Genomic DNA, 21,057 nt, shown 5'->3' on the forward strand with positions numbered 1-21,057 from the left:
AACTATAAAGATGCAATGCTAAAACTTTAGACTTTTTTTGTTTTGTCAAAGCCGTTCCGAAGACGCATAAAAAAAATTGCATTGGTATATCTTCTTGAAAAATCGCTACCAAAAGTCGATGCAAAGCGTTTTAAGAAGATATGCTGACATAAGAAGGCATTGCAGCAACTATTGTTCAAAATTGTTCACTCGTTTTCTTTTGTTCTACTTGGTCCTTTTAAATATTAGCATTGTATCTTTAGCAGTTACAGAGATATCACGATACATTTGCCTCCAACACACATGTGTGTTTAAATAAAAATAGGGCGTTGTTGTCACCAGATTTTTTTTTTAGTTTTTGGTGGAGTTGATCAACCTTGTATTCGAAATATGCGCTCCAAATTTCGCAATTTTACATTTACGCTCCGATTCTGAGCGTTACCGGTACCGAGAACATTAAGTATGTAACAGAATATTGTTACCAGTTCTTATATCCGCGATTCTGGAACAAATGGTAACCCTGTCATCACCAAGAAACTCACCATTGTCTGTGGGAAAAAGGTAGTTTTCTTCGCTTTACCGAAAATGTGTCACTTGTAGATACGAGCTTAACGAATAAACGGGACGATGTGTATGATAAGTTTTTACAGAGGTATATTGTAATTTATTCTGTGAAAGTACATAATGTATAGCAAGATGCAATACTTTTTTAACTATTATGATTACTAATTTGCGCTTACAATTCTTTATTTTCCAGTTTTTCCTTTTTCTAAACACCAGCTGTTGCGTGGTTATTTCGATGTAACCACCTACTTTTGTCTGTAATAAATTGTCCGCGATGTAGAATACTAAGGCCCGGTTGTCAGTTAAACTACGCTTAAACTTATTCTGCAGTTTTTCAGTCTACTTCAACTGAAGTTTAAGCTAAGTTTAAGCGGTCGATCTGCCAGGGTTAAACTCTAGTTAACCTATCAGTTATTTGCGTTCGTACGAAATGGCGTCGAATATACCCAACAAGCGTTTGAGCTTGAGTACCATTAGAGCTCATGTTGATAACTAGGCATACTTCTAAAATCTCAAAAGTTGTTTCGAAACAGTGGCTCAACTCGAGAATCATAGCGTACTCAGCAAAAGAGGGAACTTTTTATAAAGAAAAATATGCCATTACTTAAGTTGAAAAAATGTAATTAACAACTTGCGGTTCTCTAACTGGACTCAAATGTATGATTCAATGGTGTTGATGTAGGATCTACGGTGTGGCAGGCCGAGCACGCTACCATCACCCACGGCGGCCGCCTATATAATTTATCCTTGATTAATTACGCTCCATTACTGCTATCCACCAGGTGTTTATTTCTCACAATAAACAGCTGTTGGTTTTGGTGGTACCACCTTGGAGATTTTTTTCAACTCCACCTCAGCTCGATATATAATGTAAGATATCAACTGGAAAAATGGGTTGAATATTCATTTGAAAATTGTACATTTCTCAAAATCTCTCGAAATTAGGATAATAATTGGAAAATATTAATGATGTTGGAGATCACCTGGAAAACTTTTAATTTTACAAAATTTCTCAAAGGTTGGATAGTGACTGGAGAATGAAGTTGCATATCAACTCGAGAACTATCTGGTTTGAGAATAATTAAATAATGATGTTGGATATCACTTCCAGAACTAGATATATATTTCGCCGGAGAATTTTTTTCTATGTTTGTTGGGTAAACAAAATCCAGCTGTTGCCATACCTACAAATTATCTAGATAATAAAAAAAACAATGTTGCCGCACAAAACAGCATACCCCAAAGGCGGCCTTTAACTACGACTGAAAAACTGCTCAGTAGTTTAACTGGAGTTTAAAGTTGACTAGAGTTTAAGCAAGCTTAGTTTAAGCTTAGCTTAACCAACCACTGATAAACCGGGCCTAAAAGGTTGTAAAAGTTGTCACATGATTTCGCTACCGTGGTGAAGAATGCTGTGATCACACTAGAATCGGGGCATTAGCCGTTCTGAAGATATCGCTAGCGGAGGCGGATGAAATGGTCCCATGCCCATTTTTCAAAATTATATATGTTTATTGATTTAGACCCATGTACATATGTAGGCTGGTAAATTTGAAGATGAAAGCTCAAGTTGGTATCGGAATACCGCAGCTCTCTTTATAGGAAATATTTTACATATAAAAAGTGGGCACAGATATGCCGAATATGCAAATTTTTTTGTAGAAACCTTACTCGTGGTGAGAAGAAGTAGCATGTCAAATGAGAGTTCTAGCAAAAACACATATGAGGGTGCGCCGTCAGACCGATAGGCGGACAGATGGGCGAATGGATGGATGAGTATTTTCAACTTTTAATTTATTGCAAGTAACAAATTTAACTTTTACTTAAGATCTCAATCTCCTGCATTGGCTTCGGTTTTACATATCACAAGTTATCTCTTCGAATATTTAACGAAACCAACTCGTCAATGCTACAGCATGTCACAAGCCATATTCCACTTTATTAAAATTTATAAATAAAAGCGTCAAATAATTAGTTTTGAAGACTCGAAAAAAGTTAAAACTTATAAATTTAATTTCGGATGACTTATTTATTGGGCAAAATTATTTGAAAGCTTTTTTTCATACTTATTGAAATTTCTGTAATTTTTTTGATACTCAAAAACAAATAATTGCTATTTTGGGTGCATGATTCAATTACACAAGGTTTCGCATGTAGCTTTTTTAAAAATATGACACTCCGCACTCATGGTTGTTTTTAAGATGTGGAGAAGGGGGAAAAATGAAATCCCCTTTTTCAAAAAGGCACAAATTCGACAAAAATCTCCTTTTAAGACATGACGATTGATAAAGCTTTAGCCAAGGGCTTTGTTAGAGAATGTGGCCGTAATAAACAAACCGTTAGTCACTTTTGACACTGAGGGAAAATGATGGTGTGCATAACGCGTCATAGATAAATCCTAAGATGGATATATGGACTGAGGTTTAGGAGCTGAAAGCTCAGAAATTTTAGCAGTCGCTGTCAGCCCGTCTTTCAAACTCGGCTAGTATCTTCCAAGCTGAAGTCCTGGGGTCTTATCCTGTAACTATATGCGAAGAAAAATGCGTTTCAAAAGCTTTCATAAAAAAAAAATTTTTTTGTTTAATCCGAAAAAAATGTCTTTCGAATAGAGTTACAAATAAAACACCTGAGCACTTACTCAAGCAGCGCTCATGGCGCTTACCTCCCCCATCACTTCGTCTAAGATCGTCAGCTGCTGCAAAAGGTTGTTGTTGTTGTAGCAGTGCAAGAGGTCGCTTTAGGCTGCAGCTAACTACGCTACAGGCACCGATGGATGCATCATAGGTGGTGGAGATGCATCATTTAAGAATATAAATCTTTAGGATCATTGCCACAATCACTGGCCACTGGCCTGTATGAAGAAAGAACGGATATCCCTTTTTACAGCATTGGCGTGTGCTGCGTCGAGGAGAGCTGCAAAGACACACTCACGCATTGCCTTTAGCTATACCCAGCTTGAGCACACGCTAGGTTTCAAACTATTGGTACAGCCGGAGCTTCCGGAAGCTGTTTAGTACTCCGTAAACGAGATCTGGAAGTTCAAACGGCCAAGCCAAATGTTTTGAAAAGAGCGCCTAACATCCTTTTTATCAGCAACAAGAAAGTGCATCACAACAGCACCTCGTTCTTTACTTGCGGGTCTTTAGCATACGGGCAGCACAGCAACCAGGATTTGCGCTTATTTGCGGCGTCTGCAAAATAATTACAAAGTTCAAGTACTCAACATTGTTACAAAATTACGTTTTATATACAGCGTGCTTTGTACACAGAGTATATTAACTTTGATTGGATAACGGTTGGTTGTACAGGTATAAAGGAATCGAGATAGATATAGACTTCCATATATCAAAATTATCAGTATCGAAAAAAAATTTGATTGAGCCATGTCCGTCCGTCCGTCCGTTAGTACGATAACTTGAGTAAATAATGATATAATATTCACCAAATTTGGTACACTTATCTGGACCCAGAATAGATTGGTATTGGAAATGAGCGAAATCGGATGATAACCACGCCCACTTTTTATATATATAACATTTTGGAAACTCCCAAAAAACCTGATAATTTAGTAAATAATACACCTAGAATGTTGAAATTTGACATGTGGACTGATATTGAGACTCTCGATAAAAATTTGGAAACATTTTTTAAAATGAGTGTGGTACCGCCCACTTGTGATAAAATCAATTTTACAAATATTATTAATCATAAATCAAAAATGGTTAAACCTATCGTAACAAAATTCGGCAGAGAGGTTGCTTACTATAAGGAATGCTTTGAAGAAAAATTAACGAAATCGGTTAAGGACCACTCCCACTTTTATATAAAAGATTTTTAAAAGGGACGTGGACGAATAAAATAAGTTATATCTTTGCTAAAAACAGCTTTATATCAATGGTATTTCATTTCCCGAGTGGATTTATAACAATAAATAGAAAAAAACTTCAAATTTAAAAAAATGGGCGTGGCACCGCCCCTTTTATGACTAAGCAATTATCTATGTTTCGGGAGCCATAACTCGAAGAAAAATTAACGGATTGTAATAAAATTGGGTAAACAAATTTTCCCTATAGCAGGAAATATTTCTAGAAAAAAATGGACGAGATCGGTTAAAGACCACGCCCACTTTTATATAAAAGATTTTTAAAAGGGTCGTAAACGAATATAATAAGATATATCTTAGCGAAAAAGAGCTTTGTATCAATAGAATTTTACTTTCTAAATTGAATTATAATTAAAATTAAATTATTTTTATTAAATTATTATATTAAATTATTACTAAAATTTTTCAAAATGGGTGTGGCATCGCCCCTTTTACGACTAAGCAATTTTCTATGTTAAGGGCGCCATAACTCGAAGAAAAATTAACATATCGTAATGAAATTGTGTACACAAATTTTCCCTATAGCAGAAAATATTTCTAGTAAAAATGGACGGGATCGGTTAAAGACCACGGCAACTTAGATATAAAACAAGTTTAAAAGGGTCGTAGATCCATGATATTTCACTTATCAAGTTTTATTGTGAGAGGAAATGGGGGCGGTGCCACGTGTTATGTAGAAATGAAATGTACAAATGAAGCTCACGCTGAGTATATAATGTTCGGTTACACCCGAACTAAGACACATTTACTTGTTATTTGTAATTTACCCAAAAATTTACAGCAAAATTATTAAATTTTTCACGAATGTTATCAAAAGAAACTATGGGTAACATTTAATAATTAAACCATGTTTTGGGTGTATGTGCTGTGTAGCGCTGTGAACTGAGTCTTACAATTACAGTTACAATTTTATATTTCTGCTGCGAAAATAATGTTACTATCTATTCCCTAAATTTTACTCTCAATAAAAACTCAAGCAACGCCATCTAAGGAATTAACTTAGAAAATTAAATACATTTTCTCACTCATTGCAGGATTTGATGAGGCCACTCATGACTTCTGGGTTAATCTTTGTAATGCTGAAGTGCATTCGGTTGGTTGGTGTGCGACACGCGGCAAGCCACTCATACCACCACGAACAATAGAAAACAAATATACGGATTGGAAAGATTTTCTCGTCGAACGTTTGTCTGGGGCACGTACACTGCCATCTAGTTTTTACAACAAAATAAATGATAGTATGCAGTCACGTTTCCGATTGGGTTTGAATTTGGAATGTGTTGACAAGGATCAAATCTCGCAAGTGCGCCTAGCAACAGTGACAAAGATAGTTGGTAAACGTTTATTTTTACGATATTTTGATTCGGATGATGGATTTTGGTGCCATGAGGATTCGCCTATAATACACCCGGTAGGATGGGCAACGACAGTTGGCCATAATTTAGCAGCACCCGGCGATTATTTGGAGCGCATGTTGGGTAAGATCGCTAACGTAACTTAATTGCTTACTAAAAATAATAACTTCTAATTCACATTCATTTTTCTATTTTAGCGGGTCGTGAAGCAATGATTGAAGTGCATGAAGATGACGCAACAATTGAACTTTTCAAAATGAATTTTACCTTCGAAGAATATTATATGGATGGCAAAGGAAATGGTTTTGTGGAAGGCATGAAATTGGAAGCTGTCGATCCACTAAATCTTTCATCAATATGCGCTGCAACAGTTATGGCAGTCCTAAAATTTGGTTACATAATGATACGCATCGATTCATATCAGCCAGACGCAGCAGGGTCAGATTGGTGAGCATGTTACATCGCAGTGGGGAAATATAAAAGAAATAAATTTCTTTCAAGCTAAAGCTTAGTATTCACATCAAAACAAAAATCAAAAATACTTGGCTACTAGTGTTTTTCACATCCCCCAGCGGGTCAGGGGTTAGAATATACCCGCGGTAGGTATGCCTGTCGTAGGAGGCGACTAAAATGCCAGATTCAACGGGTTGTGTAGCGCAACCTTTTCAGGTTCCCAGCGCAATATATAGCTTCTCCAAACCCAATTGTCAACCTCGCCTATCCGTGGCGAATCCTGTTTCATTAACAGCCGAGGCTCTGGCGACCCCAAGCTCCTCATGGAACTCGGGGGTGGAGAGGGAGGGATGGCCTGAAAGTTCAATGTGGCCATATAAATCGTTCCCGAGATGGTCGGGCTAGCACCTTAATGGTGCTGTGTTACCGAAGCGTACCGGATCTGTATCCGGCAAAAGACCATCACATCGATAACACTCCCCAAAGCCTTCGGGGAGTAACCTTATCGCTACTACAACAACAAAGAACGACGCCTATTTAAATACCAATTTGCTACAACAACCAATTTATTTAAGACCTATATTCTGAATATATGCGTTGTGCTCCACCCGTGACAAAAAATCCGAATGTTGTTATTCTACATTTTGCAGGTCGTTTGTTTATTTCATATTTGTTATACAATGTTAGAATGTGGTTTTAAATATATCCAATAAGTCAGTTCTGTCTGCTTTGAAGTTGTTAATGAATTATTCAACAATAAAGTATGCCCCACCCGTCACAAGAAGAACGCAGAAATATTTCATAGAAATATGTAAGTAGATATTGCTAATACGCTCTGAAATCCTCATAGAGATATCAACTAATTAGCTCGCACCCGTGACAAACGCCATATTTTGGATTAAAATAAATAAATAAATGTAAGGCGCGATAACCTCCGAAGAGTTTTTAGGCCGCGCTGCTCTCTTGCAATTTGCGCCGTGCTCCTTTTAGTTTTTTCTACAAATTGGCGGGAGGGGACCTATTTTTTTATGCCGACTCCCAACTTGAGTTTCCACTGAGAAGCTTTTCATGGCAGACAATCGGAGTGCTTGCAGGACACTGCAGAGGGGCGACCCCGCTTAGAAAAAATTTCTTTTAATTGAAAAAACTTTCTTCTAAAGTTTTGATGCTGCTTTGCCCGGGGCGTGAACCCAGGATCTTCGGTGTGTCAGGCGTGCTACCATCACACCACGGCGGCCACCAATTTTGGATTATAGCAATAAAATCATTAATGAAAAATTAGTTATTTTTACGAAATTTTATTTATCACGGCATCAATTCGGGACTACCTACGGATCAGTTTGGGATTATTTTCGGAAATATTGTAGCCATAATTTCGGGACTACCTCCCAACCGTTTCCGCACCATCCGCTGAAAATTTGGGTATTGCGATCATTTTCGTTGAGCGACTATGTTGGGGCTCCTTCGCAAACGTTTCGGAGTTGTTTTCAGTACCATTTAAGTCTGGGTTGCGGGACTATTTCGCGTCAATTTCGGGATTATAACGAAGGAACTGATTTCGAAGATCACATTGGAACTTTTTCGAGATTATTCCCCCATCCCCTACCCCTGGACACATTTTTTATACTCAGCGTGCTTTGCACACAGAGTATATTAACTTTGGATAACGGTTGGTTGTACAGGTATAAAGGAATCGAGATAGATATAGACTTCCATATATCAAAATCATCAGTATCGCAAAAAAATTTGATTGAGCCATGTCCGTCCGTCTGTCTGTCCGTTAACACGACAACTTGAGTAAATATTGAGATATCTTCACCAAATTTGGTACACGAGCTTATCTCGACCCAGAATGGATTGGTATTGAGAATGAGCGAAATCGGATGATAACCACGACAATTTTTTATATATATAACATTTTGGAAAACACAAAAATCCTGATTATTTAGTAAATAATACACCTAGAATGCTGTAATTTGACGTTGTTGTTGTTGTTGTTGTTGTTGTAGCAGTGCTTCGCCCCACCTAACAGACGCGACCGATCACAAACTGTCATCAATATCCTCTAACGGGAGTCCAAGGAAACTTGCTGTTTCAACAGGGGTGGACCATAGGGAAAGGGGTGTTAGAGGCGTTGGTTCCACATTACAATTAAAGAGATGGTTGGTGTCATGTGGGGACACATTGCAAGCGGGGCATACATTTTGTATGTCGGGGTTGATTCTGGATAGGTAAGAGTTTAACCTGTTACAGTATCCAGAACGAAGTTGAGCCAGAGTGACACGCGTTTCCCTGGGGAGTATGCGTTCCTCTTCCGCAAGTTTTGGATACTTTACTTTGAGTACTGGGTTCACCGGGCAATTCCCGGCATAAAGGTCCGACGCCTGTTTGTGGAGTTCACCAAGGACCTGCTTATGTTTTTTCGCTTCATACGGCTGTGTTCTCAGATGCCGTATTTCCTCAAAATGCTTACGGAGATGACTCCTTAAGCCCCTAGGCGGTGCTGGCTCGTCAATCAGATGTCTGTTGGGATGCCCAGGTTTCTGGGTATTCAACAGGAACTGTTTGGTCAGCATCTCGTTTCTTTCCCTGATGGGGAGTATTCTCGCCTCATTATGTAGATGGTGTTCTGGGGACATAAGAAGACAGCCCGTGGCAATTCTGAGAGCAGTATTTTGGCAGGCCTGTAGCTTCTGCCAGTGGGTAATTTTTAGGCTTGGCGACCATATGGGTGACGCGTAGCACGTAATCGGCTGGCTAATTGCTTTGTATGTATTCATGAGCGTTTCTTTATCTTTTCCCCAGGTACTGCCAGCAAGGGATTTGAGGATGTTGTTACGGCTCTGAATTCTCGGAACAATTGCGGCTGCGTGCTCACCAAAATGTAGATCCTGATCAAACGTCACACCCAAGATTTTGGGGTGTAGGACAGTCGGTAGCGTAGAGCCATCGACGTGGATGTTCAAAATGGTCGACATTTGGGACGTCCATGTTGTAAATAAGGTCGCGGAAGATTTAGTCGGTGATAATGCCAGGTTTCGCGAGGCGAAAAAACTGGAGAGATCAGGGAGGTAGCCGTTTATTTTATTGCATAGCTCATCGATCTGTGGGCCTGGGCCTGTGGCCATTACTGTGCAGTCATCGGCGTAGGAAACGATTGTGACTCCTTCCGGTGGTGAAGGTAGCTTAGATATGTAGAAATTAAACAAAAGTGGGGATAGGACACCACCCTGTGGCACCCCTTGTTTAATTCTCCTTGGCTTTGATGTTTCGTTTCTAAATAGGACCGATGCCTGCCGACCACCCAGATAATTTGCGGTCCACCTTTTAAGACATGGGGGAAGGGTAGACCCTTCCAGGTCTTGCAGTAACGAGCCATGGTTGACCGTATCAAAAGCTTTTGATAGGTCTAGCGCTACGAGTACTGTTCTGTGGTGGGGGTTTTGATTTAAACCGCAATTTATCTGGGTGCTGATGGCATTTAGCGCGGAGGTAGTGCTATGGAGTTTTCTGAAGCCATGCTGATGGGAGGCTAGTTGCAAATTTGCTTGGAAATAAGGGAGCAAAATGGCTTCGAGCGTCTTTGCTGGCGATAGGAGAGATATCGGACGATACGACTCTCCTATGTTAGCTGGTTTACCAGGCTTTAGTAGCGGGACCACCTTGGCCATTCTCCATTTCTCGGGTATGACAAAGGTGGAAAGAGACAGGTTGAAGACCTGCGCTAAATATTTGAAACCCTCTTTCCCTAGGCTTTTAAGCATCGGCATGGCTATGCCGTCTGGGCCCACTGCTTTGGATGGTTTAGCGCGACCAATGGCGTCCTCAACCTCTTTAGCGGTGATGGTGATTGGTGACGCGCTGAATTTGTGTTTATGTGCGTGTCTGTTGGCCCTCCGTCTAACTTTGTCGACCGTAGAATGCATTATATATTGTCGGCAGAAAGCGCTCGCGCATTTTTTCGCATCCGACAGCACTTTGTCGCCAAAGGCGATGGAAACTTTGTCTTTGTGCTTAGTCGGATTCGATAGGGACTTTACGGTGGACCAAAGTTTACCCACACCGGTAGAGAGGTTACAACCTCTTAGGTGCTCCTCCCATTTCGCCCGCTTGTGTTCATCCACAAGCAATCTGATGCGTTGGTTTATATCCCTTATTTGGGGGTCGCCTGGATCAAGCTGCCTTATAAGGTCACGTTCTCTCGCTAAGTTTGCGGCCTCCGCCGGGAAGTGGGGCCGGATTTCGGGAATTCTCCCGGCGGGAATGAAACGTGCCGAGGCGGATTCAATGACCTTGCGGAAGGCACGCTCCCCTTGGCGGGCATCAGTCGGGATAGGGAGGGCAGCAAAGAGATTGTCTGTAAAGGATTTATATTCTTCCCACTTTCCTTTTTTAAAGTTTATGAAAGTGCGTTTTTCGGTGACGGTGAAGTCGGCGGTACGCTCGAGCGAAGCAAGTATAGGCAGGTGGTCGGATGCCAATGATACCACGGGCTGCCAGTTGACGCAGTTTACGAGTTCTGCGCTCACGATTGAGATATCTGGCGAACTGTGACAGCTTCCTACCATACGTGTGGGGGCGTCTCCGTTTATTGTGCAGAACGTCGTTTCTTCTATTTGATCCGCCAACATCTCGCCCCTACTGTCCGCCCGCAAATTTGAATGCCATAGATCATGATGGGCATTGAAGTCGCCTAAAATAATGCGATTGTTTCCAGTGAGTAAGGCTGTGATATTAGGGCGGTATCCACCGGGGCAACAGGTGGCAGGGGGGATGTAGATGTTGATGATTTCTAGGTTTGCATCGCCTGACCGGACAGATAGGCCTTGACGTTCTAAGACGTTGTCCCTGCGGTCGATGCCAGGATCAAATATGTGATACTGCACAGAGTGGTGTATTATAAACGCGAGGCCGCCTCCATTTCCGCTCTCGCGATCTTTTCTGTGGACATTATACCCAGAGCAGGTCTGCAATGCAGATCGTGCTGTGAGTTTAGTCTCTTGAATCGCAGCAATGCGGATGTTGTGCCGCTTCATGAAATTGACTATCTCCGTAATCTTCCCAGTTAGTCCATTACAGTTTAACTGCAGAATTCTGAAGTGCATGAGGGGAGACGTCGCCACTCTGGGGGTAAGTGACGGGTGACTACGCCTGGGTTGAGGAAGGCCAGGACGCAATTGCTGTTGTGGCCCTGGGACTGGGCGTCCTTGGGCAAGCATTGGGGTACCCGGATGATTTGGGTTTGCGACCTGGCAACATGGCGCGATGAAACCCGTCGAGGGGTTGCCGTCGCGGAGACCAGAACATCTAGGAAAGTGGCACCACCCAAGGCAGGAGCTGCATTGGGCGGATGTCGCAAACATATATATTCTGTGCTGGCAAACGGTGCAAACGGAGGTAGGGACTAAGAGTCTGGTTCCCTGACCTACACGATTGCTGCCGGAAAAGAGGGGGGAGAAGACGGGGGCAGGGGCTGTTGCTCAGCATTGCTTCCGACTCTACTACGAAGATTGTAGTTATGAGTGGTAGCAGCTGTTTGAGTTGTTGGCGCCGTAAGGCGCGAGCAGCAGCGGGTACTTGTTGTGGCTTGCTGAGCAGCGGGGCTGCTGGAAGGTAATGGGGGGGGGGGGGGGGGGGGGGGGGCGCTTAGACGTAGACTACGAGGCGCCCTTGGGCGTGAACAGCAAGGAGCCACAAAAGATTTATAAAAGTTACGTGGACGTCGGGTTTTGGGATCAAGCCCAGAACAACCTGTCCGATGCAACCATCCCTTACACGAGACACACTGAACAGAGTATGACCGTCCTAAAAAGATTCTTTTCCGGCAGATGCAGCAAAACCATTTCTCAGGACCGGGGTCAGGAGACGGACCCGGATTGGATTCGATACCTTCCCGGAGCAAGAGAATATGGAACAGTCCTGCTGCAAGGAGCTGCTGGGAGGATGACAATTTATGGGAGGGACGAAACAAATTAAATGGGGTTACACTGAAATGACAGTCCTTGGTCGGGAAAAATCCCGAGTCGCTCCGGTACATAGAACCGACTGCCTTGGGAAGCGTGTATTTGCGCTGACCATAATCTACTTCAATTCTTACATATTGTAATTTGACGTGTTGACTGATATTGAAACTCTTGATAAAAAAAAATTTTATAATAGGCGTGGCACCGCCCACTTGTGATAAAATCAATTTTACAAATATTATTAATCATAAAAACCGTTAAACCTATCGTAACAAAATTTGGCAGAGCGGTTGCCTTTACTATAAGGAATGCTTTGAAGAAAAATTAACGAAATCGGTTAAGGACCACGCCCACTTTTATATATACGATTTTTAAAAGAGTCGTGGACGAATAAAATAAGCTATATCTTAGCAAAAAATAGTTTTGAATCAATGATATTTCACTTATCAAGTTTTACTGGAAGAGGAAATGGGAAGAAATTTTTCTTTTAAACGGGCGGTGCCACGTGTTAGGTAGAAAAGTAATATATCTGAAATGAAATGTACAATTGAAGCTCACGCTGAGTATATAATGTTCGGTTACACCCGAACTTATACACCTTTACTTGTTTTAACGTTAATGCGATTTTTTTAACGTTTAGCTTAACGAAATTAGAAATAGTTATTGAAGAAAATGTATAGAGCTAGCAGTTTTAAAACTAGATTTTCATCTTAAAATAATATTTGGTCTTATCATAAACAAAAAACCTGTTTATTTCATTTGTGTAAGTGTACTTTGTAAACACAAGTTTTGAATTTTCAAAAATTTCTTTAAAAAACCCCACTTTAAGTAATTTTACCAAAATAATTAAAAATTTCAATGTAAAAACTATTTTTATTTTCAGGTTTTGCTATCATGAGAAATCCCCTAGTATATTTCCAGTAGGATTTTGCGCATCTAATAACATCACATTAACACCACCCAATGGATATGAGATGAATACTTTTAGTTGGGAAACATATTTGATGGAGACGGGTAGCATTGCCGCTGGACAACATTTATTCCATCGTATTGTGCCCAATCATGGGTTTGAAGTAAGCTATTGCATATTGCTGAATGTAAAATTATTTTTCTAATTTGATAAATTTAACTTTTTTATTAGGTCGGTATGAGTCTCGAGTGTGCTGATCTCATGGATCCACGTTTGGTGTGCGTGGCCACAGTCGCACGTGTAGTTGGACGTTTGCTCAAAATACATTTTGACGGTTGGACAGATGAATATGATCAATGGTTGGATTGTGAATCGCCTGATGTATACCCAGTGGGTTGGTGCGTTTTAGTCAATCATAAATTAGAAGGACCACCAATAACAGTACACTCAACGGCCAAAACGAACACAAAGGTGAAAAGTCCAAAAAAACGTAAGAAAAAACTGGTGAATACGAAAAGTGGGGAAATTTCAAATACAGGTATTCTATGAGTTTTTAATACCAAAAAGAATGTGCGTAATTTTCGAACTATTATATTTTTCAAGCAAAATCACGGACCATCGCTTTAAAAACGAATCCGCATCTTCCAAAATTGAGCATTAAGCTTGAACTTAAACCCGAACATCATAATGCCGCTTTTTATGAAGATGATCACGAAGATGATGATGACGATGTGGAATATGATGAAGAAAGTACAAGTCATCGTTCTGGTCAATCAACACCCGTATCACATATTGTTGACGGCACACAACAAGTGCTAACAGAAAAGACGACGACGTCTGTACAGCAACAAATGTCTACGGCACAAGCGCCAACGCGTTGCGGTAATGCAGCCATTAAAAAATCAGTTTCACCGGCACCGCCGGTTGTGGGACGAAAGGCTACCAGCTATATCGGGGTATGTATTAGGGAGTTGTGAGAGTATTGCAGCTGTTGTTGAAGAAGAGTTGTTTAGTGTATTTAGTGTATTTTTTTAACGTTTTTACATTTGGCTTTGTAACTCAATAAAATGAATTTTTGCATACACACAATAGCCGACAGATCTACTGGCTATTTTTTTTTTTTTTTTTGAAATCAGGGAAAATAGTTCACCCCCCTGGGTCTAATAATTCTCCCCTTTGGCAACCTGAGTGAGCTTTTTTTTTAAACGGTATAACTTTGAGTATATTTTGATGTAGACCAATGATTTTGGTATATATCTCATATAGTTCGAGATCTAATCGATTTTGGAAATGTGAGCAGTGAGCCCTTTTCTTTCCTTTTTCGCGATTGTTGATTTCATAATATCGGGTTGATTTCGGCTGTTTCCTATTAGGGATCATGTTGAGATAATTTCAAAACGATTTCGATGTTGTTCTCAGGATCACTGTAGGCATAGAAATGTTGCGAGATAATAATGGTACTATTGTAGAAATAGTTAATTGCTCGGCTAAGCTGAGCGTCCATGTTTCGCTCTAAAAATATGCTTGATTATGTTTTCGAAGGCTATACGTTTTTGGAACCCAAATTATTTCTGTATAGTTAACGTATTTCCATGTAATTCCTGAATTACGGTGTATAAAATTATTGTTGGCGTAAGTGAGTCATCAGCTTTGGAACCTGTTTTGTATTATTTATGTTAAAAAAATTCCAGCAAAGTAGAAAAAGTTATCGAAAATAAATGCCAATATTTTAAAGGTATACATGAAGTCGTTTGTCTTTGGATTATAACTTATATAAAGCAGCCATCTCAAAAATAAAGAAAAACCTGCATTTTAGAAGTTGCCAAACACAAATGATAATACCATAAAAACTATGCTTTTATTGTTTTATTTAGGTTTTTAAGTAAGAAACGCTTGAATAGGTAAAATACGTTTGGAACATTTTCAGAATCAATTCACGATTGTTTTTCTATTCTTTCGGTACTGTTAAGGGGTACTTAAGAACCGTATCGGAATAATTTCAAGACCGTTTTCGGGAGTGACTATTTCGCAACCGTTTGTTGTTGTATTAACGACAAAGACACTACCCGAAGGTTTTTGGGGAGTGTTATAGATGTCCTTTGCCGTATATAGAACCGGTAGGTTCTGGTAACAAAGCACCATAAATGTACTAGCCCGACCGGGAACGCTTTATATAAGCACATTAAACCTTCTAGGCCATAATTCCCCCCTCCTCCACCCCTAGTTCCATGAGGCCAGAGCCTACCCTAACGTATGTATGTATGTATTATACATTCATATTTGTAACAGAATTCGCCTCGCGTAGGTGAGGTTGACAATGCGGAAGCTTTGAAGCTATAAAGCTATAAAGCTTTGTATTGCGTTTATCAACCCCTTGAAGACCGTTTCGGAATTTTATTCGGAATCATTTCGATACCTGTACGGCGTTGTATTTGGAACTATTTCTTCCTTTCCATCCATAAGAAAACTTTTTTATCCGGAGCATAATCTTTCATTGGCATAACATGACCTCGCCAGCGTAGTCACTTGTTGTAGTTCCCTGGGCTATGTTGATGTCTGAATATAGCTGGTACGTCTCATAAAATTTTCTTCATTTCCGAGCTATTATAGGATTGTTTCTTGAATCAATTTAGGAACATTTGGCCCGTCTCGGAATCATTTCTTAAACTTCTTGGAGGTGTTTTTCTGCATTTGAAATGTTGTACACGCTTCCCCTTCCACGCTCTATACCATCCTTGTCTACTTTTTCTTTTGTTTCTCGCTGTCTGTCGTCCCTTATTCCATTTATCTCCATTCCTGTATATTCCACTTCTGACTCAGAATCCCAAACCCTCTTATCTAACTCGTTCATACTTCCACTTATAAGATTATAACATTTGATAAAAATACTGATGTAATTATGAACTTGACTCATTGTGCGATGTAGTATTTTCAAAATATAGCAATATTACTCATATCTAAACTTGTTTTAATTTTCACAGAATTCATCAGTTTGTAATAGCAAATACATTCCGCGTCTCATTGAATCCTCATCGAATGACAACAATACCAGCAGCTGTAGTAGTAGTAGTAGCACTAATAACAATAGCCAAAACACAGATCCGCATGCCGACCTTATACCCGACACATGGAATGTCTATGACGTATCACAATTTCTGCGCATGAACGATTGTACAGCGCATTGTGACACATTTCTGCGAAATAAAATTGATGGTAAACGATTGTTACAACTTTCTAAGGACGAAATCATAACATTACTTGGCATGAAGGTGGGACCTGCGTTAAAGATATTCGATTTAATACAACAGCTCAAATGTAGAGTTAACCCAGGCAAATCAAGGTTACATAAGGCAAACAAAACATTTTTATAGTGCCTTTTGAAGCTACAGCAACAACCTAATTATCAGCAAAGCCACCTAAATCAACATTACAGCTTAATCTCTCATACATATACAGCAATTCGTCACAATACTTGTTATTTTAAGATTTATTATATGAACACACTGTGTAACTGTTAAATGACTTATGTATGTAGTACATGCATATATATTTGGATCATGTAGTATGACAGTGCCTAAAATGCATACTTGAAACGATTCGAATTTGCTACCAAGAATTGAATGAAAGAGCATAAGTAACAAATTCAGGTTTTTGCAATAATGCGAGAGATTGGTTAGTTATGTCAATTGGAATTCATTATATACATACATATAAAACATTAGTTACGGATTAAGTTTTAAATTAAGCAGAAACAGATTAAAATAGCCAACCGTGTTAAAATGACAGTAACAGAAGGAAAGAGAGAGAGAGAAAACCCACAACCAGAAAAGAATATAAATAAGAAAACCACACAAAGATTAAAACAAACAGTGAGAATATTTTGAATTACAATTTTCTTTAATGCCGTAGAGTAGTTACTTATTTTTAATATTTCCACTTCTTACATACTTACATAAATGCATACATACATATTTTTAATACCTACATAGTACACCGTAGTACAGTAACTTTATTTTAGCTAAAAAAAAAACAAAAAAAAAATCAAAGTTATAAATTTCTTAATAAATGTCATATTTAATTGTATACACTATCATTTTCTATTAATAGTAAGAATCACAATGAAAAAAAAAAAAAACAATGCGTAGACTGACAATGTTAATGATGATGATGTGAAAAAGCAGACATAATTCAAAACCACTAATTGTATGCGTAAATAACTACAATCAATAACCTTTATATAAACAACAAACGCGACGTTCTCTAATGCTAGAAAAGAAAATATATATTTAACAGCACTGCTAAACTATACGCAATAATAATCAACCACGCAATATAAATGCCTTTTCCTAAATGAAAACAATAGTAGGTTTGCTAAGAAATATGTACCTACTTTCATACATATTCATTTAATTCATACACTATAAATGGAGAAATAAAATCGGTTATGTTGCGCATATACATACATAAATTTATATATCGTTAGTATAGAGCAGACCTGTTAAATTTGAATTAGTAATCAATTAATTAGATGCCTATTTTAATGGCCAATGATTATTTCAATTGTTTTCCGAAAAAAGCAATTACTAATTGATTACCAATAGAATGATTTTTTCCGATTATTGAAAAAAATAAACAAAAATAAAAAATAATAAAAAAAAATATTAAAAGAAAATCAAAAATAATCAATTACTTTTTTTGATTTTTGATTACTTTTGATTATTTTTGATTTTTTTCAATAATCGTAAAAAATCATAATTTTTTTTTTGATTATTTTTTTTTAATCAATTGAAAAGTAATCATTAAAAATAGAAAATAATGGCAAGTAATCATTAAATGGCGTTTAAAGAAAATAATCAATGGAACGGCCAATCATTATCATTAGTAATCATGATTTAACAGGTCTGGTATAGAGCAAGAAAAGTGCGTATTCTTTTTTAAATCTATTTTCCTGTTTGTATTTTCTGGTAGCCACTAACAATAGTAGTTGTCTGCTTAGAATTGTATTTAAAAAAACAATTATTGTACCTAAATCATGCATGACGTTTTTTGGTATCAGGACATAATTTATACACAATACAATCTATACTAACGATACTTGTACATTTTTTTACCAACTTCGATCAACTTGAATTCTTTACATTTTCCCATATAAATTATTTGCATAAATATTGTTACATTCAAAACTCAATTTCAAGAACTATACGACATGACGCAATAAAAGCAGACAGGTGGCGCCTATATTACAAAATGGAGTCGCATTTGACAAAACACGGCCTCATAAATTTAAGTGTTCCTTCTTTCTGTATCATAAAAAAACACTACATTAATTTCTCTCTGAAATATGAAGTAACGTGCCGGAAAGCAGCGCCTGTGGTCTGTATTGCTTTTTGTAGGAGGGTTTCTTTCCTTTACCTGAGAGGAAATGGAAAAGTTTTAGTCAACGGAACTGAATGGCTGAATATTCAGAGTATCACATTGTACACAACTAAGGAATATGGAAAGTTACCGCTGACGTCATTGAGATGACTTGCAGAATAATACCCAAAACTTACAGAAGAGGAACACACACTCGCCAGGGAAACGCGAGTCACTCTAGCTGAACTTCGATCTGGGTACTGTAACAGGTTAAACTCTTACCTATCCAGAATCAACCCCGACATACAAAACATATGTCCTGCTTGTAACGTGTCCCCACATGACACCAACCATCTCTTCAACTGTATTGAGGAACCAACGCCTCTAACATCCCTCTCATTATGGTCTACCCCTGTTGAAAGAGCAAGTTTCCTTGGACTCACGTTAGAGGATATTGATGACAATTTGTGATCGGTCGCACCTATTGGATGGGGCGAAGCACTGCTACAACAACAACAACAAGATGACTGACAATCTGGAACAATGGGAGGTTTGTTAAACGAAAACTCGGGATAGACGGTATAGGTTTACATTTTTCGATGTAAACCAAGCTTTGAATTAGGCTCATTCAGCAGAAAGAGGTGGCTGGTGTAAAAATATAAAAGGGCAGAGGTTTTACAGCAACGAAGCATCAACAAATCAGAGATTATAAATTTAACTGATGGCAAAAAAGAACTTTGGCTTATCAGAATTTTTTGTTTTTGTACTACGTAGATCACCTGTCTGGTTTTGTCTGCTATACGTTAAAAAATTACATAGTGAAGAATGTACCAAAATCTTCAAAATTGTATAATATTGTAGAGTAAAAGAGGAAGAGGGATGTATTTCTTTAAATAAAGTAAGCGTCTACCAGAAATAAAAAAAGAACACAGCGCACGTTTTATTGTTTACTGAGGTAAATCAAACTTTTTTTTCGAGATTTTATGATACCCCCAAAACAGCAAAACATACAAAGAATACTCCAGAGGAAAAAATCAAATTTGTCATGAAGCTGTAAAAAAAATCAAAACTTAGTTTGCGTTTTCCTAACAAATTCAAATATTGAATTACATCTGTTTACAATAAAACGTGAGATATTTTCGATAATTTGAAATGGCCTTGAATACATCGAACCCTCAACGTCGTGCGTTAGTTGCATGAAATGTTGATAATCAATTGATCATTACTAGCAAAGCGAACGCGACATTAAAATTTTTACTGCGCGTTTACAGCACATGATCACCTTGAGTACCAGCAACATTTCAACTATGAAGTAGAAGACCTTGAGCAAAACTACCTGTTATTATTTGGTTTAGCACATCCACATTTTAAAGAATACCTTCTTTACATTTTCGTGGAGTATTTGTGTTTATGTTAACGATTGTATTTAAGAAATAATTCTTACGAAAAATCACCATTGCGCAACGCAGTGCGAGTTTACATTGCTTTTGGCATATAATAAAAATAAAACAAGTAAGAAAGGCTAAGTTCGGGTGTAAACGTACATTACATACTCAGCTGCCAAATTACAGCTTGCAAAATTTTTAAATTATCTTCTTTTAAAAGTGGGCGGTGCCACGCCCATTGTCCTAAATTTTACTAATTTTCTATTCTGCGTCATAAGATAAACCCAACTACCAAGTTTCATCGCTTTATCCGTCTTTGGTAATGAATTATAGCACTTTTTCGGTTTTTCGATATCGAAAAAGTGGGCGTGGTTATAGTCGGATTTCGTTCATTTTAAATAGGGATCTGAGATGAGTGCCCAGGAACTTACATACCAAATTTCATCAGGATACCTCAAAATTTACTCAAGTTATCGTGTTAACGGACAGATAGATGGACGGACGGACATGGTTAAATGAATTCTTTTTCCGCCCCGTTTATTTTGATATATAGAAGTCTATATATATCTCGATTAGTTTATGCCGTTACGGGGTACCTTATGCGAACAAAATTAATATACTATGTGAGCTCTGCTCAGCTATAAAAACGTAAACTGTGATGAGCAGTAAGATTTAATGAATGCGTCTAAAGTAAACAGACTTCAACTTCAACTGCAATTGAAACTTTCATCGGACATAAAAGGGAGAGGTGTTATCCATTATTTAGTTGAATTGTAGTAACTTTGGGCACTTAAATGGGCTTCGGGTTTGATGAAAAGTTTTACAGTCCCACTTGGAAGTGACCATAATACTTCTAAATATGTTTCCATCCATAAAAATGCATTGATATTGTCATCTGCTCTGTTGATTTGTCGTTGAGAGTCAGAAGTAAAATACATGCCCTTCTAACATATTATACAAATTTGGTCAGAAGATCCCCAAAAACTCCTGATAGTTGAATCCATGATGTATTACTAATGTTACTAAGTTCTTATTTACTGAAATATGTCAGGGGATACACTAGCCCCGCGGCAGTCGGCCTAGAACATTAAAAGCTGATCCGATGGAACCGGATTCATATTTTCTAAATTACAATCCATAACTGTAACATTCCTCTTATCTTAGTGGTCTGATTTATAGGGCAAAATATATTGAGAACTCCATTTTAGCG

General features: G+C 38.4%; 1 protein-coding gene across 2 annotated transcripts in view; it reads left to right on the forward strand.

The window, feature by feature from the left end:
• The window catches only part of Sfmbt (Scm-related gene containing four mbt domains), a 76,053-nt gene extending 56,664 nt beyond the window's left edge, over positions 1–19,389 (forward strand). For both annotated transcript variants that reach the window (XM_067766969.1, XM_067766970.1), the window contains 6 exons: positions 5,461–5,904; positions 5,979–6,228; positions 13,081–13,270; positions 13,339–13,645; positions 13,711–14,063; positions 16,089–19,389. In XM_067766969.1, coding sequence (XP_067623070.1) covers positions 5,461–5,904; positions 5,979–6,228; positions 13,081–13,270; positions 13,339–13,645; positions 13,711–14,063; positions 16,089–16,478 — 1,934 coding nt within the window. In that variant the 3' untranslated portion in view covers positions 16,479–19,389. The remainder of the gene's footprint in view (positions 1–5,460; positions 5,905–5,978; positions 6,229–13,080; positions 13,271–13,338; positions 13,646–13,710; positions 14,064–16,088) is intronic.
• The last annotated feature ends 1,668 nt before the right edge of the window (positions 19,390–21,057 follow it).

The sequence above is a fragment of the Eurosta solidaginis genome, chromosome 2 (genome assembly GCF_040869045.1).
Source record: "Eurosta solidaginis isolate ZX-2024a chromosome 2, ASM4086904v1, whole genome shotgun sequence".
Classification (NCBI taxonomy): domain Eukaryota; kingdom Metazoa; phylum Arthropoda; class Insecta; order Diptera; family Tephritidae; genus Eurosta; species Eurosta solidaginis.